Source organism: Anabas testudineus, chromosome 17, assembly GCF_900324465.2.
Source record: "Anabas testudineus chromosome 17, fAnaTes1.2, whole genome shotgun sequence".
In the NCBI taxonomy this organism is placed as follows: Eukaryota; Metazoa; Chordata; class Actinopteri; order Anabantiformes; family Anabantidae; genus Anabas; species Anabas testudineus.
The window spans coordinates 13,763,874-13,787,040 of NC_046626.1; the positions used below are offsets into that span (position 1 = coordinate 13,763,874).

The 23,167-nt window shown below is 41.0% G+C and overlaps 1 protein-coding gene across 3 annotated transcripts in view; it reads left to right on the plus strand.

Moving 5' to 3' along the window:
- agap3 (ArfGAP with GTPase domain, ankyrin repeat and PH domain 3) overlaps positions 1-23,167 on the plus strand; it is a 101,105-nt gene that overhangs the window by 60,998 nt on the left and 16,940 nt on the right. For all 3 annotated transcript variants that reach the window (XM_026374244.2, XM_026374245.2, XM_026374243.1), the window contains exons 9-13: positions 710-793; positions 4,716-4,820; positions 6,543-6,714; positions 11,933-12,079; positions 17,226-17,381. In XM_026374244.2, the coding sequence (XP_026230029.1) occupies positions 710-793; positions 4,716-4,820; positions 6,543-6,714; positions 11,933-12,079; positions 17,226-17,381 (664 nt within the window). The remainder of the gene's footprint in view (positions 1-709; positions 794-4,715; positions 4,821-6,542; positions 6,715-11,932; positions 12,080-17,225; positions 17,382-23,167) is intronic.

Sequence of the window (23,167 nt, forward strand, 5' to 3'; positions counted from 1 at the left end):
GACACTTGTATTGTTTGATATTTGTAAATAATTTTATGTCCCACTAGGTTTTGCAGGTCAAAGCTTGGAGGAAGCTACTTGTTCTGAAATCTTCTTTAAAATAACCACTTTCCCTTCTCTCCCTTTAACCTGTTGTGAACTTTAACTTGTGTACCGTGCTATAAAAGCCCTTATCAGTGCAGCTATGATAAAGACACAGCTGAAGCTACACTTGGTATAGACGCAGTTGGTCTGCAGGTCCACTATGGGCCCACTCTGGTTCTCAAACAGAGGGAAGGATCCCCCCCCCCCCAAAGGGTTTCAGGGCTGAGTCATGACTCAATGTGTGGTTGTCCTTGGTCTCCTCTGTGTTGAGATGTGTCTAGTGTGGTCTTGGTTTGGTCTCTTATTTTTTTTATTTATTCTTTTGGACTTGCACGTCAGTGTTACTGCTGTTTGTTCCGCTGGTCTGCTTGTCTGTTAATTTTAAGCTTCTTTTGCAACTTTTATTTTGCAAAGTTGAGTTTCTCACAAATACTGCAAATGCTCAAAACACAAGCCCTTCGCCTGCCCCCTCTCACCCCCAGCCTCTCTATCTCTCTCTCTCTCACACACACACACCCCATCACACACAACTACATCCAAAAACTCACCTCACGCCCCACGACTCCCTCTCTGCCTCGTCAGTGTGTCGCCTCAGTTGCTGACTGACTTTCTTGTTTCCTTGCAGTCACGGAAAGCCAGTGAACAAGCAAAGAGCGTTGACAGTAAAACAGACAGCATAGGCAGTGGAAGGGCCATACCTATCAAACAGGTAAGCACTTTTACTCATCTTTTTTCCTACATTTCCCATAGTTCCTTGGGTAAGTATGACCTCTTTTTGTGTAACATGCTGTTTATAAAGATTTACCCAAAGTGGTGGAGGCCATAGATTAAACCTGTGTGATTTGTGGAAACATTGTGCTACTGCTACCACTAGATGGCGACACAATACAACCTATCAATTAACTTGACCTGTAGCTGAAGAGAGTTTACAGATGACATTAGAGCAGCTTTTGTCCAGGAAATCAGATGTATTGACTAAATCACACATCTGTTAAACTGATATATATCAATATATTGAAAATGGACAGTGTCTTTCACAAATAATCGTAACTGAAAGTCTGAGTCAGCTTGTTATAATTGTGCTTGTAAATAATATGTTAACACACTTGCCTCAAAATATAAAAATTGATAATAAAACACTTAGTTATTGTCTAAAGTAGTGTATTTATAATCATATCAATCAATTTTTAAATCTTGCTTAAAGCTGGTTCAAAAACTGCACCTTTGCTATAAAAATGTTTGGTATTAGTGGAAATAATATTCAGTAAAAAGCCATAATTGTGTGTGTTTTCAATGCAATTAGCTTTGACAGCTATTAATTAAGTTCATCGAATGTCACAATAGAATCATTTTGATTATACTATTTTATATTGTTAGTTTGAGCCAACATTAAATAACCACAGTAGATTCTCCGTTAATTTTTTTTTTTTCCATCTGAAGAATTTTTTATATTTCTTTCTTTACATTATTATTTTCTTCATTATTTCCCTTGTTTAATTTTTTATTTATTCATGCGATGCTTTGAAGGACCCGATGGGCAGTAGCAAACACAGAATTACACATCAGAGTAAGGATCATTTCTAATGGTCCGACTGTAAGTAGAGTAACTGACACATCACATTGATTTGCAATCACTCATGATTATATGAGAGCTTTTGAAAATGGGTCAGCATCCTTATATTATCCTCTTTACCTGCAAATGATGGAAGATAATGCCCATTTTTTCCCTTTCTTTCTTCTTCTTCTTCTTCTTCTTTTTTTTTTTTTTTGAAAATGTTGAGCCGGACCTTCTAATTCGCTACGGAAGAAAATTGCCAAGGCTTCGGTCTATCTTAAATAATGGCAGGGTGACGCGAGCCCCCTCGCTCAATCAGAAAATAACGCTTTGTGGAAACCACAGTTTAACGGACAGTGTCTGTCAGACGATCGTGTGTGAGTAGTAGATGGTGGTGTAATAGTCACAACGTTTCGTAAGACTAAATCATTTACAAAGCGCTGCTTATTAAGAACTTACAATTATGACCATGTGATTTTAGGTTTAAACAACGTCCTGTAAATTGTCTAAAAGTGACCTTAAAGCCTACATAGACATTTCAAAGCTTCTTGATCTCAGTGAAGCTCTTTGGCTTTTATGTACATTAGTGTAATTCCCTGCAGGTGAGCAGGTTGGAGTTCGTAGATTAAAAACAATCCCCTCGGAGCACACTTCACTGTAAATGCTGCTGTTTTTACTCAATACATTACAGCTGAGGACCAGTTTCCCTGAGTATCATGGCAACTTTTGGCAAGATAAGCCTCCCCTCTCTTTATCTACAAAGGATTTTGGGAGGGGGGAGCCTGCCTACAGATGTGCTGGGAGGGATGGTGGGGGACACTGGTGTGACTAGCTGATCTCCAGGCCAGTCAAATGCACAATCAAGGAGATCAAAGCGTCAATGTGAGCTTAATTACCACTCCCCCCCCCCCCCCCCCCCCCCCCACCCCATTGAGCCAAATTACACACCGCATTCCCCCCCACTCCCTCTGCCTCCCTCTGCTCCTACCCCCTCCCATCTATAAAAATAGTGAGAGGGGATAACAATGCATTCACTGCTGAGGAGCTCTTGGTGGCATTCCTGTCCCAACATCGACCCCCTCACCCCCTACCAAACCAACACACATGCACTTACACACACTTTGTTCCCATCTCCTCCCCGCCTGTCACAAAGGGCCAGCCCTATCAGTCAGCCGCAGTGGCAGGATGCAGCTTTTCTCCTGGTGGTCTGACAAAAGAAGGCAAAGACACTATCTCCTCTGTGTAGATATGACAATTGTGCGGACACAGGGAGTGCGTCTGACGATCAGCCTGTTTCCTTATGTTGCACAGGCTGAACACACTCGTCTCTTTTTGTGTGTGTGTGTGTGTGTGTGTGTCAGTGTCGAGAGGAAGCGCAGGACTCCACGCATGTTGCCTTTTGGTGTCACCCCATAAAGACCACAGTACCCAAACAAATATGGCAACCGACAGAGCAATCATAACAAATGATGTCCAGTTATTTGTCAAGCTTTCTATTACAGACAGTGACGAGCTGTATGAAAAATACATCGTGGTCATAACTGACAGGAGTTCAAATAAAACAAGAGGAAAAATTAGTCCGCATGTGTAAAGATCTTCACATACTTGTCATTGTTATTGATTTGCGTCACAGCTCTAATAAATATATGAAACTCGCTCTGATTACATGTATAGATTTATGCATGCTTCAGTAAGACCGAGAGATGAGCAACATATTTGCTTGTAAAACATGCATTTTAAAGTTGCCAGAGGCCCTGTGACCGGATCATTTACTTTGTATGATTAGACAGTCATTTAAAAAGTGTTTAGGTTCTTTTATTGACTAAATTGAGGAGCCTGGGCAGTGTGCAACTTATCGAATGGTCACAATGGCTTCAAAACATCAGTTCTCAGTTAGATCAAACAAGGCTTCTGATCTTTAAAATTACAGACATACAGTATCAAATTCATATTTTTCCTATTTATCAGTTTTGCTAATGTTGCTTCTATTTTCCCCACTTAATTTCCCTTAGTTTTTATTCCATCATCAGTGCTTAAAATTAGCACGAGGAACTTCACTATTTCTCATTTCTAAATTCTGATTTCATTTTAAAATCATTTTTGCCTTTTTGGCAAAAGAAAATTTGGTTTTAGAAGAGACTAAACATTGATATGATGTCACAAACCCAAACTCTGAGTCCCAGCATGCTGCCAACAGTCAGCACTTGCTCCCCCCCTTAGATGAATCAGGCTGTGGATTAGGATGATTGTCGGCAAACAGCCTGGTGCCCAGGTCACTGAGGGTCACCTCTTCCTGATGTGTTAATCAGGATTAAAGCAAAACACTACCCCTCTAACTCCCCCTTTTCAACTCACATAGACCCACACAGGCCCTGCCTGTAAAAGCACAAACATTGCCCCGGCTTAATCCCCTAATTAAGTGGGCCCCTCCTCGCTATTTAACCCCAGAGAGCCTCCTGGCCCTTGCACTCAGCAGCGTTTGGTCACATCCAGCAGAGGAACTGCATTGTTTACCAGTGGATTTACTCAGCAGATAAGGAAAACCATCTGAGGCCCTAAAAGGCCCCAGAAGATAAAGTAGAATAGAATAAGGGCTGAGTGGACTTTGAAGAGGGGAGATCACACTCCCTAATCCCAGGATTGAGAGGTCTTCCAGAGTTCAGCATGTTATGTGTATGAATACAGGGAGGAGGTCTGGCAAATCGGATTGTCTCCATTTCTCAATAGTATCTGAGTTAGAGTAACTGTCGTGGAGGCGCCGCGGGTCACAATAGAAAAACTAACATATCATCAAACTAGTCGGACAAAAATTTAAAATAAAAGAAAAGAAATAAAGGTAAATCTCCCACATGTCATAAAACAAGAAAAAAAAGGTCAAGGTGTAATTATTTGTTTGTTTTTTAATTGTCACTTACAAAGTGTTTGCTTAGTGACTTAACAGACCAGAAGTGTTCAATATAACCACCACAACAAATAATAACTGTGTTTGATGGTATTTAACATCCCTAATGGTTTATGATCCACCATGCTGCTTTGTGAGGACCATATGCTCACCGTGATGCCGTGTCTCTTACAGGGAATCCTCTTGAAGCGAAGTGGCAAATCCCTCAACAAGGAGTGGAAAAAGAAATATGTCACACTGTGTGATAATGGCGTCCTCACTTACCACCCCAGTTTACATGTGAGTCTCGAACCCGCTTACTCTTCCTCATTTCTTCTCCAATCGGCCTTATGTGTTTGCTGCTCTGCTGTTTTTACTCGAGGGTGCTGCATTTTTTTTCAACCACTGAGCACAATTCTCTGGATGCATTCACATTCGCCACCATCGCCGTACCATATATGCTCATGATTTCAACAGAGATGTATCACTGTATATACAGGCTGTATTATCTAACCCTGTGACTTAAAGCTTAGTATTAAGAAACGGGGTGTCCTAGTGGTCATCTCCGGTCCCCCTGTGGTGCCTATCCCCAGTGCTGACTAATGGAGACATGGCTGTGCTGCTGCGTGCCCGCCGCACCCAGGCTCCACGCTGGCTTGTATTTATAATGGTTCTCACTGCATGGCAGTAGAGCCTGACCAGCCTCCCACATCCATCTTTGTCAGAGTCCCACTGGGCCGCTAATACCTCTTAAACACTCGGCTGGCTGGCAGCAGACAGCTCGGGAACTTGGTGCCACACTCAGAAATACCTTCTCAAAAATCCCTTTGATTCCTCCCATTATTCTCCCACTTGTGCCCGTCCTGTGTTTGTTGTATCCTGATAATTTGGCACAGTAAAATGAAGCACGTCAACAGCGTCTTGTGTCTAATGAGACAGCTCAAACTTTGAACACAGGCCAAACAGTTAGACGTGAACCTTGTGTGTGGCCTTGTTGCACTGACACTGTGTTAGTGGTTTAATTTACAGGCAGTTATTAGCAGAGCAGCGCTGTGCTACGGTGATGTATGTAATTGACTGAACAGGCTATCTCTTGATCATTACAGCTATTACAGGTCATCAGTGCAATCTATGAATCTATGAATCTGTTGACTTACGGAGTGAGGTGAAATAAGGAAGACAGTTGCATTAGCACTGTAACAGCTCCAGCTCATTTTGAGCAGTGGAGCAGAGAAGGAGTAAGAAAGGGAAAAGTGGAAGAGAGAGACTGAGGAAGGAGGGAGGGAGGCAGACTGAGAGTGGAAGAGGGGAACCTTTAATTTCGCAGTCAGCCAAGCCATCCACACAATCACCTTCTGTTAATTCTATCTGCTACATCAATTAAATTGTTTGTAGAAACTAATTGAATGTGGCTTAATCACACATCTTAATAGCTTTGCACGCTTCGATCTGGCTGTTAATTCCAGCAATAAAATGAAATGAGAGCGCTCACTGGGTAATTAGCGAGGAGGCTTGGGAAAGAAATGAGTGCTTTATGACACGGTAATAAAGTAGAGGAGCCGGTGGGGGGACAGCAAAGGCCGAACTCGCCTCTATCTGGGTCTTTTTCTGCTGAGCCCAATGATTTTCACCTTGGCTTCCCACATTTGGGCCGTAGTCGCTTTAAACCAAATCAAATGGCCAAATTGAAAGAGAATGAGACTGTTTGCATTCATTAAGCCTAACATCACGCTATTTGGAGAGACGGCGTGGGCACAGGTGATGTATAATGGCTTTACAATCATTTTTCCACTATCACACATACTCAGTGGAAGGTCTAAGATGGGTTGTGACTAATGGGGATGGAAATTGAATAGCCTTTTAATTTGTTTTTCTTCCATAATTCATGGATTCTTGGTTGTTCGCTGTGGATAATCAGGTTCCCGAATTGACACAAATGTTCAAAAAGTATTTGGACTCTAAGGTTTAGACTGACAAACACTTACGGTTGTAATGTTCTGTCTGTTTCTTTACTGTATTTAGGACTACATGCAGAATGTGCATGGGAAAGAGATTGATTTGCTGAGGACCACAGTCAAGGTTCCTGGGAAGCGACCACCCAGAGCGGTGGCCACCGTCGCCCCGACCGCTAGTCCCAAAACCAACGGGCTGACCAAGGACCGGAGCACCCTGCAACTCGGAATAGGAAATACAGGTGAGATTCTCAGGCTCATTGCGAGGTTAAAGGCCAGATTTATTGTTATGCCTGTGCTTTGTGTGTAATTTTCAATTTTATTAGATATGTTTACGTTGTGGACAATCTTCTTGATTTTAGCAAATTTCTCAAAATTTTCCAAACCAGCTGACTATCCTTTTAAAAAAAATATATCATGTATGTGTATTTACTGTCAACACTAATAATTACAACATATATACTTAACTTGAAAGGATAGATATGTGAGAAGGCACCACCCAGCACAATAACAGGAACAATATGTAATGGTTGCTCAATGACTCTTTTATTATTGTACTACATTTCCATGTCTTCAGATTGTGATTAATCATGAAAATGGATCCCAACAGGTTAATTATCTACTTTCCATATGATTCGTTCATGCAAATTAGTTCCTTGTAGTATACACAAATATGACTTAATGAGAAATTTATTAATTCTTTAAATTACCAAATGGGGAATTAAAAATGGTGTTTCAAACAACAAGCCCGTGGTTTAAGGAAATATCTCAAAACATAAAGGTTTGTTTGTATTGAACTATTACACCACTATAACACTGACCTACTTATTTTTTATCCTCTGTGGTAGATGGGTCACAGCAGCAAAAACATTTTGGTCCGTGCACCGTGCCAGGGTTTCTCCACATTTCAAGCTTAAAAATAGAGCTCTTCTCTCACAGAGCTGTGCCACTGGGGGCTGCGGAGGGTCTGGCAGGCATATACTGTAGAGCAGAAGCCAATGATTGGATTTAGGGGTTAGGTTTAAGAGTAATTAATACTAATTAGCAAAGCGATCCCCTGAGGGAGGCGGGCTCCTTCATCGGCTGTGAAACGGACACAGTGTTTTCATCACTCAGGCTCAAGCTAACTGGCTGAGAGTGGGTACCGCGCCAAAGACGGGTTAGCGGGGACAATTAGCACTGTCCAGGCAGGTTACTGTTAAACCTGGCCAAGGCGCTGTCACCACAGAATGGGTTAATCAGTCAAAAGCAGAAAGATGTAGGAGTTTACAGATCAGAGGACATTGAATGGAGGTTGCTTATTCCCACAGACAGTTAACCTTGTATGGCTGGCTGAGGGGAGTCACTGGGGCAGACAAAGGGCTCTGAAAAACAGGCCAGACAAGGATTTGGGAAAACAGCACCAACTGGTTTCTTTTCTCCCTTAGTTCTTTTTTTTCTAACCCGACAATGCTGTTTACTCCTCATGCTCATTTTTCTTGGAAAAGACTCCTCAATGACAAAGTCTTAAGTTTTTCCGTCACCATCCATTTGTGTATCAGGGAACAATGTAAGGGAGATTTGCCTTAATCTCCACTTAGGAAAAGAAAGGTTACAAATCACATCAGGTCTCTCTCCGGGTAGAGGACCCTCTTCTGATTATGCGATCAGGATTTTGATTTCATTAGACATGCAATTGATGAAGGGAACAAAGGGGTAATTTTTCATTCACAGCGTCCAAATCACAAGCCTTGTCTTTGCCTTTGGTAATTCATTCATTCCTTAGATCTAAAGACCTTTATAATCACTGGGAGAAGAGGGATAGCGACGGGAAGAAGGAGGGGCGGAGTGGATGGGGGAGATGGGAAGATGAAGAGTAGAGGTTGAGAAGACAGAGAGTAAATGAGAGAACGCATGCGCCCACGAGTTTGCCGAGCGGCCAGGTTTAATTCCTTAGCTGGGTGCTGAGCGGAACCATTTTAAATACGATCCTCCCTGTTAACACGCATCCTGCCGTGTCACCGGCGACAGATACATTGTATCAAAGTATTAATGGGCCCAGTCAGTTTTAATCAATCCTGTGAGGGGAGAGAGATGCATGTGGAAGAGGTGGAGATTTCAGGAAAGCGTTGAGCTCATTCCCCCCCACTCACCCTGCACCACAATTTGTCTCCACTTCCAATCTTTAGTGCTGTTTAACCAGTGGACACACGTGTACTGACCAACAGACTTGAGACATGAGACTTGTTTTTTCATTGCTGTATAAATCAGTTATTGTCTAAAACACTCACCACAGCTGAGTGACTACTCCTTATTTTAAATAGTTTTGTAACTGTATTAATTGTATAAAAGTAGATTTAAAATTTTCATACAAGCACATTGTGAAAGTGTTGATATTTCAGCCTGGTTTCTTTTTTGTCGTCTTGCATTTGTACATCACGTTGGACTAAAGTGTCTGCAGAATGAATACATTTAATGTAAATACAAGTTTGCATTTGTACCAGTCTTATCAAGCATGTTTAGGTTTCCCTTTGTTAAGTTACTAGTTTTCATGTACTCTTAATCAAATATTTCATAAAACTGAAGTTGGTGGGATGAAAGTCATGCACCCAGCGTCTTATATACAAACATGTGAATGACTATTGACTATTGAAATATTTTCAGTTTAGTTTTATTTGTAACTTTCATTTCTGAAAAAGTCACATAAGAATATTATTAAGTTTATGGTAACAGTGCAGCACAGCAGCTAAAAAACGTCTGACTGTTCAGAATTATGCCATAAAAATATAGAAAATGGAGATAAAGGGAAATTCAGAAAAAAAGGAAACTGTTCCATGATCCTAAAAGTGAGATCACTATCTAAGTGTGGTAAGCCCTATACAATTGTTATTTTGATGCATACATTATGTGAGATTACAGTATATAATGACTTGTGTGGGGACTGGTAGAAGTATCCGGGGTGGAGGGGAAAGTCTCGGCATTGGTCATGATGATAGTGGTGGATTACACACAGCCACAGATGATGTGCTGCCTGGTCTACATTAGCATGAATGCTTCATTATCCCACTACTTGTACATAATGGCAACAACTCCACAGAGGGGTCAGGCCTCGTCACGGCTCATCAGCCCACTGACGGCCCGGCCTAAAGAGAAATGAGAAGCAAAGCAGCGCTGCTCCCTGCTAATCCATCGCCTCTACTTAACACCCCGGCCCTGGATATCCTGCAGTACACACTATATGGCTTTTGTTATCTCTTTATACACATGATGATACAGATATACAAAAACTCATAATAGTGCTTTGTGCTATTAAGTTTCCATTAATTTTAACAAGCAATAAACATGAGTTATTTGTGGAATAGTTTCTTGAAATACTTATAAAGCAACAACTTTGTAAAAAAAAAAAAGCTACATTAAGACTTTTTTTAATATTATGAATGTATTGCACATAATCTTTTTGCTCTATAATTACAACAATTAATTAATTTGCTTGTAAAATGTTTTGCGTCATAGTTATTCAAAACATTTACTTCATTAAAAATAAATAACATGCGGTATATTTGACCATCAAATCCTTGATATGGCCACTAAACCTGGGGACGTTCTGTATTAAATCTGATCCTTTGAACTCCAGTTTGCAGCGCCTGATCGTCAGTCCACCACCAACCACAAAACCTGCGAAACGCACTGGAGTCAGGCCTGGCTGGAGCTGCGACTACAGTGCTCTTTTAATGCCACAAGCTGATTATTTCTCCACTGTAATTACATTATCCTCCCCTTTATGCAGGAGTGGTCTCTGGGGACTAATGGGTACAGCCATGTATAATTCATTAATCATTAGCATCCAATTTGACAATTAGACGTGATTGTTGAATTTTAAATATCAATCGAAGTTGCCTTGTAGTTATCCGACAGTTGTTTTTTTTTTTGTTTTTTTCTTTTTCAAGGTCTCAGAGAATCAAACTTCAGGAACAAAATTTATCGATTTCTTTGTTTTTTTTTTTTTGTTTAAGCTGTTGTTTAACTTTAAACAATGATGCCGTCTTATCGCATTTATATCAGGTCTTAGCTCAAAACAAAGCGACACGTATCTTCATAAATACTTTTAAAATTTAATAATGACACAATCACAGACTTTTTTTTTATTATTGATGTGATGATCATATTTCATGTTCATGATTCATCCATCACATTTACAACAACAAAGTTTCACATTTTCTTTTCAGTGCCCTACGCCATGGCTCGGTCTCCCCCTCCTCCCCGTCCTCCTCCTCTCCCTCCTCCTCCTCCGCTCTGATTTCAGCATGCTAATTTAGTCAGTGCTCCTCAGCATGATTCCCTCGCTCTCTCTCCCATTCTTGCTGCGTTTCTGCTCCCTCCCCTCTGGGACCTGAAGATTAATATTCCTGGGCCCAACAAGATAATTACTGATACTAATTAGACATGATTATGTGAATTTGATACACTTATTACTCTAGATAATGAGTAGAACATATTATCCTAACAAGCACCCGTGCCGCTTAGTTTACTTTACACATGACCCACACACTATATTTTCTATCATTGTCACCTCAATCAGAAACTGATATTCTCTTTTAATTATTGAATGAAAGACCTTGATGAAGGATACCTGAGAGATGAAAAAGCAGAGATATGGCTTGTTTTCCAAAACAAAACCTTTGAAATTTGAACCCTTTCAGCGTCTGAACAATATCTGTTTACTTCATTAAATTTGATTGTTTTTAGTGTGTAATTGTGTAGCTTGTAAAACAAGTTACTGTGTCAGCTTTCGGTGAAGAAATACTGTGAAATTTGAAATCTCTTGTGGCTAATGTTATTTATATACAAATATATTTTCCTATAGGCCATAAAATATGTAATGTTAGTTCCTTAAATATAGTTACATTTATATTTTAAATTGGTAATAATTTTGAAGCAAATTATTTTAATTTATGAGCATTTAAAGCCTTTAATCTGGTTCCCTTCACATGGCTTGAAGTGTATCAATGAGTTTTGCAGAGTAGTTAGGATGTGTTGTAGCGAACAGGAGGGAAGGACCCCACATGGTGCAGCCTAGCCCATGAATTAATAAAGAGATCCAGGCGTCCGTGGCTCGCCTGATTGGAAGTTAGGGAGAGAACGCCTGCTGACGCCAGTGGAGATCGATGTGGCAGTCAGAGGGATGAGGCGAGATAATTAGCGTTCAGAGTGTATCTTGTTAATTAAGGGCTAATTAGAGGCAGAGGCAGAGGGAGAGGGTTTTTTTGTGTGCGTCTGTACGAGAGGGGCCGTTTGACAGAGAGATGTGCACAAAGGTGGAAGCAGCATTGCAGTGGTGTAGAAACTACTGAAAAACTGTTAACTCAGTTGCATCATTAGCACCATATTTTTTACCCCTCTTCAGAGATGCCAGACCAAGTTAAGAAGCCACACGTAAGAAATCAGGATTCATTTTCTTGTGCTTGTCATTTCATTTTGCAGGAGCTTCTCATTCCAACAGCAGCACATCCCTCCAGACAGGCGGGTCAGCGTTTGGAGGCAGTAAAGATGGCATGCACCAGCGCTCCTTCTCTGTGTCCAGCGCCGACCAGTGGAATGAAGCCATCAACACCAGTACGACCAGCGCCCGTAAGACCTCCACCTTCTATACTCTCTTACCCTAACTCCATTCCTCGCCTCGCATATTGCGATTAAAACTCACTTATTAACATAAACGAATGCAAACAAACTGATCTAGATATGTGGTTCGGTGGAGATGCCATTTCCTGAGTTCCTGCTGAAACGAGCGTCATTTTCATAATTAGGTGATCAGGTCTGTGATCACCCTGACCTTTTTGGCTGTTGCGCTTTGCTAGAAGCAGCGTGTTCAGACGAGAGGAACAGTGAAGGTTAACTTCTTGCCATCGATGCATCTCCACTTACTGCCTCCGTGTCACATAGCACCTTGTCACTGTACTTGAGTGAAATAATATATTCACCATGCATGTCTGCCCCCCACTCCCCCATCCTGTCTTTACCTTCCATCTTACTCTATGTCCCCCCTCCTTCCTCTGTTTTCCTCTCTTTTCTTCCGAAGAGGAAAATGAATGCTTTTCGGGGGTACCATTCATCACCAGTTATTTCCCTCTCTTTGTGGTTGGCAGTAAAAAAGCACTTAAATGCACATCAACAGAATAACAGTCATTTCCATGCATGTTTGCACTCTGGTAGTTCTCATTAGCACGGCGGCGGCTCCCCCCCTCCCCATGGGCTCCCAGGGGCCCCGGCAGTTTAAAGAGCGCACTTTACGAGCGCTGCTGGAGTCCAACTGCACGGCCCTCGTGGTTCCGCAGACAAGCCTGTCTCTCATTTGGAGCTGCCAAACGATCAATTCTGCCTGGACGCAGGCACTTCCATCACCCCCTACCCCTGTCTCCCATCAGCAGCATGCCCAAAGCAGAATTACTTAGATTCGTGGGGTCCTCAAATAAATGAGCGCAAGTGTGTATTGTGTGTGTGTTTGTGTGTGTGTGTGTGTTGCTGATTTTGTGTGTGTGTGTGTGTGTGTTTCTGTTTGTATGTGAGTTTTTCCATAGAGCATGTTTGTATCTGTATCATAATGTGTGTGTGGGTGTGAGGAGGGGGGACAGGTCTGCAGTGGACAAACAGGAAGTCCTAAATGTTGTGGCTGTGAAAATACGAAGACTAAAATTTCCCATGTTCATGTTTGGTAAACTGAAAAGCCCTCAATATTAACATAGCTCATTAACCAGCATCCACTCTTCAACTAAATCAGATCCACAATTTGCTCCATATTCGATTTTCTTCAATTATTTTCATGCTACTCTTAAGGTAACCACAAATGAGCTTGAATGAGGCAAATGAGCTGAAAATAATAGTAGAAGCATTGCGTCAGATGATAGATATGTTTTTCGTCCTTGGTAAGGAGTGTCGCTGTAATCAGTGCATAGTCGGTACAGACAATTTAAGGCTTCCAGTGTGAACTGAACGTCTTTGTAACTTTTTTCTGATTATCTATCTAAGGTAAGAATCTGCATTAAAACAGGAGAGTGTGTCTTCAGTGTAAAGTGTGACTGGACTATCAGAAAACATAAACTTGATTGAAATGCAACCCTCTTATTTTTCATCATAATGTGCCTTCAATAATCAATAGAGGGTGTAAAGGGTGCTCATGTTTTACCATTTGAATTGACTTGAACCAAGCCCAGTCACTCCATTATCCTTGGTGAAGGTTGCAGGTTAACATAAAATGTGATTCTGAGATGCAAAAACTGCAGATTGATGATTCACTGAAGAATGAATGCATCTTAGCCAGGTAACCATTTCCATATTATTTAAAGAATGTCCTCATTTGTAAAGCTGTTGAGTAAAGGCAGAAGCAGAGGCTGCAACGTCTCTGGAATATTGAGCGTAGATTTTTGATTAAATCCTCTCCCAATTTTTCTATTGCTTGCATTCATAAAGGCGCCCATTCTTAATGCACTGGATGCTTATTTAGATCATGCTCTCCTTCGTACACCTCAATCTTCGAAGCTGAATTAAACAAGCAAGAGCAAGGGCCTCAAGCAGACGTCAGGGCAATGTGGTGAGATCGCTAACGACGGTAACTTTAGAATGTCGAGAGGTTACAGCAGATCATTGTGCTCTATTGGTAATTGTTCAGTAAATATTGTGAGATGATTGAGAACTTTAATTATTTACCAAATCAACTTGACTCATTCAGAAGTAAACCTATAGTTTTCACCATGTGAGTTTAAATGCAAAATATCATAACATATACATAATATGTAATGATGCCAACCTGTAGCCTTCCAGGGAAAGTTTACGTCATCTGCTCTTTTCTTTCCATCCTTTAAGACGTTTATGGTGCACTGTGATCATTTTTACTGAAGCACTTTTTCTCCTTTCAGTTTGCACATCAGTACACAGGTAGTTAATGTACAGATAGCCTTTTCCCGTGGCACTGTGTTTTATACCTTGGCCTCCTGATGTGAAGGTGATAGCATGTGGGGCGTTTGATTTCTACGCCAGGCCGTAATGAAGTTTGACATTTAGTTTGGAGAGAGCAGCAGAGCGCGATCAGGCCTTGATTAGTACGCCCTAATTGAGGATAATAAGGGGGAGGCGGTGATTGTTTCTAATTTTTGCCATTAATTGCAGCCGTTGGCTTTGATTGAGGACAGACAGGGCTGCCATGTCAAGGGGCCTGGCGGAATCATAGTGCTCCTCACCCAGAGCCTCTTGAATAACAATGAAATGACTCCCCCCCTCCTCCTCTTCATCGCCCCTCTGCCTCTCCCTCTCTCTCTCTCACCCTTTTTGCATTCTTATTCATTCTCAGTGTGTTATTGGTAAAGGCAGGAAGCTGTTAGCACCCCCCTCTCTGTCTCACCCACAGCCTTCATCCTGAAGTTTAAACTGTCATCTCCATGGTGGGAGTGTAATACACTGTAATCACAGGTTAGGCTCATACCCACTCTGCTGCCCAGGTGATCTTGGTTGAGTGGGAAAAAGACTCCTGAACCCCAATGTGCTTCATTACCCAGCTTGGTCCTGATAGCCATCAACACTAACAGCTAGCTAATAATGCCGCGGTGAATTCTCTGCTTGCAGAATGAGTCTACTTCCAACTTTGTAATTCTCAACTTAAGAAATATAATCTAGCAGTCATGCGTCGTTTACATCTGAGAACCACTAAAATGCCTCAGGTCTCAGGTGCTTTGATATTGTTGCTCATTGGTGTGCACTTTCCTGACTACACCTCCGTACTACAGACGTCTCAGAGGCTGATTAACGCAAACAAAGGGAGATGTAACCATATATGTTTCAGGTGCAGGATGAACAGGGCCAGGGTCATTTTCCACAACATTAGGGGCAGAAATTGATAATTAGAGGTGTTTATGACACGGGTGGGGCCCCTGAGGGCAGCCCTCCCCTTTAACCTCAAGCGACATTAAACAAATGCTGGCTGTCACATCGGAGGCAGGTTGGAGCTCAAGTCTTCCACCCGCCATACGGAGCTGTGCTGGCGGGACAGACGCTGGGATGGAGAGGGAGGAGGAAGCAGAGGGTGGGAGGTGGAGGAGGGGGGCACATGGAGGACCCCTGTGCCCCCAGCTGTCTGAGCCAGCTAATGACTCGTCTCAGGGGGGCTGTTGTAAGAGAGCAGGGAAATTGAAACAGACGCCTCGACTAGAAGCTGCTACATGTGTGGCTGCGTGCTGCCATTCAAAACACCAGAGAGCTTTCTGCATGTAGTCCAGCACAAGCACCAGTGTTTTGCTTATTAATGTGATGGCACCTAATCAATATTATACTTATTAAGTACCATAAAAAACTATATCATATTTATACTAAAACATTAATAGTACTTTTGCAAATGGCCCTTAAGCTTCCTACAAATATAGATAGCTTTATTGAATTTGTATTTCTTTCCCCAGTAATGACGTTCTTGTTTGTATACATCAAACTCATGACGACTCTTTGTTGAAGTTGAGTACAGACATAACGTTGTGTGTCTCAGGTGTTAACTCCTATATTTTTGCCTATGCTCAAACAGTGCTTCCCCAGGCTCACTGATTTCCCCCACTACCACAACGTTAGCATCTTCAATCCCCTGCTGAGCCCATCTTACTCCTCTAAGACAGTCCCATCTCCCTAAAGGTAATGACCGAATTAGGCCTAATGTTGTACACTGGCTAATGGCACAGTGCCGCACATTATAGCATGTGCAACTGGCAACGACAACAGCAATAATCCCTGAGCCCCTTGTCCTCCTGCACTCCACCCCTGGGGCTGGGATGGTGCACAGGGAAATGAATGGAGTTTGCCACACTACAATGAGCTTTTGATGGAGACAATGGAGGAGGCTGCCAGCACCACACAGGGTGGTAAGAGGAGAGCAATATGGGGCCCATCTACTGGCCCTCCCTCCTTGCTTCCCCGAGGCCCCTGGCCCCCGCTCCCAGATTCATAATGGCATCCGGAGGGGGAAAGAAGGGAAAGTGATGTCAAATGTCAGGAAATCAGAAGGATGGCAAGCTGACAACCCCCTCCTATCGTCCCATCCCTCCTATTCCTTTGCCCAACGGTAGCACAGGTTAATATCACATTTATAAAATCACTTACAAGAAACAAAGCCAGCTCTTAGCCCCCTGTCACTCTCAGACAGTCATATAGAGAGCTTTGCCACAGGCTAACTTAGTTAACCATTTGTTCACTCTTAGCCCCATACCTGTCCTTCACTCTGTCTAAAGCCGAAGCCACGCAGTTACTTTCTGAGTCATTTCCAAGTCTTACTACTGTAGACACATTTTTAGGATGTGACAAGTCTGTCTCTACCTTGCACAGAGCTTTAAAAAATGCCATTCATTATTCATGCTCAGTGTCATTTCGCAGCGTTGCATGTATTCATACATTTGATACATAATAGTTCGTACCTTTGTTCACTTTTTGAACTGAATATGTATCAAATTAAATTGTAGATTCCAGTTCTGTGTACTTCTAAAGGCATAGTTTCACATTTTAAAAATATATCCTATGTTATGCTCTGCTTATGCATAGATGGGTTTTAATAGTTTTTAATAGTGTTCATATATTATGGTTAATCTGAGTAATAAATATGACCAAAATAACAGAATAACTTAAGGGGGTAATTTTTTATCCTTGGTAGTTTTAAAGTTGGACAAAACAGACTTGGGCCCCAAGTATAAAACAAATATGATAAAGTATTTTTTGACATTAGTAATAATTGTTTTCCCTGTTTCTCTTTCAGCCAATGGAATGAGTGATTCTGCGACGTCCAGTATGGGCAACGCCACCAGTCCTAAACTTGAGCCACCTCCTTCTCCTCACGCCAACCGCAAGAAACACAGACGGAAAAAGAGCACGGGCATCACAAAGCCAGATGGCGTATCTGCAGGCAATGAAGGTACAACACAATGAATTTGTTACATTTTTCAGAGCTATTGAAAACAAAGATATTTTTATTGGGTAAATAGGTTTTAATTGGAAAAACATTCAGGAACTAATGTCGAAACCCGGGTTGATTTCCTGGGGCAAACAAATAAAGTATACAACAAACTGTAGTTCATACTTGTGATCACTAAAGAGTCATTCAGACATGTACCTTTGTACAATAATTGGAAATGTAAGTTGAAGTATAGAATATTTGATTTTAATTATAATTAAAACTGAACAAGTTATACCACATTTAAAAAAATTGCCTAAAGTACAAACTAAGTACAACTAAAGTGATTACACACATTTTCAATTAAGGCTAATTGCATGACTATGACTATTGCATGATTACTTTGAAAATGTGGCGCCTAAAGTACAACATCAATGCAGTAAAAGTGAGTAAGCTCTTGACTAATAGAGCAGAAATAAATTTACCTTTTACTACCACAATTTCACGAACAATATTATGAAAGAGCATGCGAGCACCAGTTTTGGTGGGGGATTGTGTCAAATGCAACATGGCTCCACATGGTAAGGAACACTTACCTGACACTGAGACTTCACAAAGAAGGGAGAGGGTACAAGAGTATCAGCACCATCTCAGGATTACCACACTGACTGCACAGTGCCATCAAAGTATGAGCTGATATGGAGCTTCATGAGTGCCAAAGGTTTATTCATTAAAAAATAATGGTCAACATATAAGATATTATATTATTATAAATAAAAAAATAATAATGTAATCTCATCAGTGAAGCATGTACTGACTTGAGCAGTCAGTTCCTAAACACATACCTTTAATATAGTTTAATTAGTCAAATCATTTTGTTTTCAACTACTTTACAAGTGTTTAAATTTGCATTAATACTATATATTACATTAATATACTGGTCACATACTGAGTCAGTGATTTACTTCTACATAACCTTTAGCTGTCTTATATCTAATAAGTCTGTGAAGTACATTAAGGTGTGTCGTTTTGTATTTCTATGTGGCCTCCTGCACAGTGCACCCTCACAGCCCCCCCATTTCTTTTACCATGGTATGAATGGTCTGATCTCCAGAAGCCGTGGCCCTCCTCAGCAGGGGAGTGGCAGCCGGCTCTCCACCCAATTAATAATGATTCTCCAGCCCAGTGATGAATGGAGTGCCCTAATTGGATGGCATTGTGAAAACACTGAGACGCATTTCAGAGGCCATAAAACTGATGTCACCAGAGTGCGATGATCAATCAACATGATTGATATGCTGGATAACAACAACAATGGCATTGACGCCTCCTAAATGGGGCTTAGCATTTATAATCATTACACTTTTTTATCATGGTCTCTGACAGATTCTCTTTAAAGTCTGAATGGGTCTGTTGACCACATTGTTGTTTAGAGTGAATATCATCAGCATCTCTGCGATAAGTGGTGCTGTTTTATTGTTCGAGTAGTATGTCTGAAGTGGTAGTCATACTGGGACAAGTACTTCAGATCTGATAATATTCCAGATTAAGCATCATCATTTATAATTTCAGAATACATCATGAGTTACTATGTGAATATGCAACTCCCAGCATGTGTTCAAGGCTGGTGTTTTTTTTTCTAAAATGTCCTTAACTTCAGTTTTATTTGACATTATTTAGCTCTTAATGGGCATCTCCTGGCAGAATTACACAGTCACATTAAAGCGTTGAATGAGTGATGGCTGGCATTATCAAACATCATCAAATCTCAGATTATTCCTGGACTTCCTGAGGGAAAAGTGTAAGAGTAATCAGGCTGGAGGAGGCAGACTCTGAATGTTTCTCACGTCATCAAACACTCACAGAGTTTTCTATCTCTCATTGTTCTCTGCGAGGTTTTCTATTAGCATCAACTTGTCTGTTCTGCTGAATGCTCTGGGATACAGACATATCACTTAAATATTGGATTCACCCAAGTCTGGTTTGTGAGTTGTGCCTCCTGTTCTTTCAACAGGAGATAGAGGAAAGGAGACGAGAGGTGGGATCCTTGAATAAATTGCTATCAGTTTATCTCATTTACAGGGCAATCAGAAGTGTGCAATGCAGGCTGAAATTGAATTTTAGTAGTTGTGAAGCATCATAAATCAAAACAGCAAGAGTATTGTAAGGTGAGAAATCACTTCAGTCAACGTGAAACTGTGTAGGATGTACAGGGGATCTTGGAGAAACTGTTACAGTGCTATCATTTCCAAATATACAGTAGCTCTGTGTATGTTTCAGAACTCTTCTGCACGGCTGCTGAAGTGGCAGAAAATCCAACCATGAGTTGTAAAATAATTAATCATGAAAGTCTAAATGACAGTGGGCAGTTGCATACATACGTTGTTTTTATCTAATCCTTGTGTGTGATGGCTTTAAAATCTCATTGAATGTCTTATTTTGGCTTTAAAATGCTTTTAAAATCGCTCCGAAGCCAGATCGATTTCAAATTAATCAGACACAGTGTTTGGATAGTCTATGAATTCTCTGCTCATTCTACGGTGCTACACTTCAGCCAAAGATGTGCACAATGGACACAGTCCCTAATATCCTATGCACTGTCAGAGCTGTGCGGTGTAATGAACTTCTCATGTGCTTAAAGAATGATGCAGGATGCATGGCGAGACAACTGACAGCCCCGTAATGTGTTTCCCAGCAGCTGCCCGGCGACGAGCTCTCTCGGTGTGTCGCTCGCCATAAACCCACTGGAAAATCGATGGCCGATAAAGAGTTGTGTTCAGGGGGAGCCCCCTCTGATTAATGCAGACTGTCAGGGAGCATCATTAATGTATTTCTCTTTTAAAGAAAGTGTATCAAATGCTCATTGTTTTTTTTGTTTTTTTGTTTGTTTTTTGATTTGGTTGGGGGGGTTAGCTTGTCCAGCAAGAGCAGATAGGAATATGCAGAAACAGAGAGAAGCTTTAACAGGCACAGATTATTTTAGATGATGATATTTACTGTGCTAAGGTCACAGACATAATGAAGAGAAGCAGGAATGCTGTATAGAAATGAAACTAAATCTCTTCAAACTTGATTTGCACATTTCCAGCAGAAATGCAAAACGCCTACAATACTAACAGGAGTTAACAGACGTAAGAAACAATTACTTTTATTGCAAGACATGCGCACTTTAACCTATGATGAACTCTGTATTTTCACAAAATGCTTTTTAAATTGATGTTAAATTGGTTAATCAGCCTCTTATTTCATTAAGGCTTCAACAATAGATTGTAATCAACAATTAGTTTATTTCACAATTTTATCTAATGCTTTAAAGTGATTGAAAGTACTCCTCCACTGGATTGTATCTGCAATTAGAGGAAGATGGCAAAAATGTTTTCATGTTTGGAGAAGTGGATCCTGAAACTTGAAAGAAAGTCTTGAAATGATGTGATTACTTGAGCTTTTTGTGACATAGTAGCTGAGGAATTTCCCTCATGAAGTCAGTTTGTACAATAAGGATTATTTGGAAAAGATCATTTACCTGCTGATGACTGGGCACAAAAATAATGAAGATTCATTGGGATTAGTTACTAATGACTGGACAATGAAGGATTTTGATAATTTAGCTGCAACACTGAGATATACTCACATTGTATTGACTTAAAAGTAGTAACAAGGCTTTCTGGCCAAAACCTAGCAGTCAGATCCTCGACTAAAATGGGGCTTAAAGGTGAAATAGTCACTTAAATGCCACAATTAATATCACCACGTCCATTTTTTAAATCTCTGTTCGTTCCTTTTTTAGAAACCTGTTAGATTCAACTGTCTTATGCTGCATTAGAAAATAATCCCTGGCAAAATCTTGATCTTCCTGACTCGTCTGGAACAACTTAATCCAGCATCCTATTGTCCTGCACCTTAGTAAACTAAGGGTTAATATCCTCTGGAGTCCAGCTGAGGATTAGGAAATGGAGGTTTAACTGCCTGTGCTAATGGTGGGTGTTTATCTCAATACTTTGTTTTGTCACTCCCCGACTTGCTCTCATTTCCGAAAGCTGTCCCTGGAGCCTACACTCTTGTAATGGCTTAGCTTTCTGAGCACCACAGTATGGAGGGAAAGGAATAACAAGATTCTCATTTGGGCTCTATACACACTGCCCACAGATACATGTATAATTGGCCCTGTTTTCATTCTGCTCTGTTGTTAAATTCACTAGCTATTAGGGTAGTGGTATTGGTGCTGATTTCATGTGTTTGTTTATTGTTGGAAGGTGTACTTCTTGTTTGTTTGAGCATGTGCATGTAAAAGTGTGTAGAAGTGTGTGTGTGTACGCGTGTCAGATAGATAAAGAGTGCGCTCTATCTCTCTCTCTCTCCCCTTTCTGAGTTTGGTCGTGGTTCCCCTGGGGCCCCTGTTGCAGTAATGGCCTGCTCCTGATTGCTCTGATACAGGTTAGGAATATTGGCTTTAATGATGTGTAAAATGAGCAAGCAGTGCCTGTGACATTTACAGATGGCACTGCCTTGGCCTGTTCTTCCCAACTGCTCGTTAATTCACGGGAACGGCAAGCACTTCTTTAAGTGACTGCCTGATGCATGCATATGACACAACACAAACAATAGCTCACCTTGTGTACCTCTGCACGTTTCAGCCAAGTCTTCGCAGAAATGAATAAATAAATGGACTTCAGCTAAGAGCTGTGTGCTAAGTCGCTTCCAAGGGATCGTGACACTAGTTTCCAGAAGTCTTTGAGAGGCTTAGACAGAATAGCTGCTGTCTGCCATATAGACAGCACAGCTGGGCTCAGCACCAAACCCCTGAGGTGCTAATCTTGTCCACAGGTCCTCAATGGTGCGTCTGCTGCACATACACAGCAATAGAGGAATCACTGTCCTCAGGTCACCCTCTTGTCTCTCAGGTTTCAGTTTGACTTGCAGGTCAAAGATATACCCTCATGATGTACAGCGCCAATTTTAAAACGGTTTTAAAAATGGGAAGATGAAAGTCAGTAATGGAAAAAGTACTCGAATCCTTTCCAATAAGTTGGCTAAAGTTACTGCTACACAATATTATATAGTTAAAAGTTTTTTTTAAATGAGTTGAATTGTACTGAATCGTGTTCCATTTAACATTATACATTTAAATGAAATAATCTAATCTAATCTAATTTATATTATGTTGACTATGTTCAGTGTCGCAACCAGGCATAGGGGCACTATTTCAAACAAACAGTGACGTTCATCGAAGAAGAGTGTTGGGACAAACAACCTTTTATAGGTGTAAAAGATGGAGGACTTGGTGGCCTTAGAGCTTAAGTACAGATCCTCAGTAAACAGTTTCGTTTCACTGCTGCAGCCACTAAATATTACAAATACATTTACCATCTACTTCTGTATCTTGAAGCAAATATTAATGTAAACTATTATGCATCAAACTGCTGCTGTGTTGCTGCTTTACAGTAGAAGAAGCCATCAGCTATCTGATGAACATGTGTAACTGAGAGGTTAGGTTTTATGATCCATATAAAAGGCGAGCGGCGGGTATCTTTATCTGTTTCTTCCTCTTTGTAACTCTGTGGCCATTACACTCTAATTTCCTTTTTATTATTCCATGTTAATTAAGGAAAATCATATTTTGCTCATTCTTCACAGTTGGCTCCTCCATTGAGTTCGAATTTGTATTCTTCTTTGTCCACCCACCGGCAGAGCTGCGTTAATTTATTTCTAATTGGCGGGAACTTGTTGATCGTACGCTCACAGATATATGTGGTCAGGAGGTTAATGCTCATGTTAATGTGACAAGGTGATCGTTCCTCTGCTAGCCA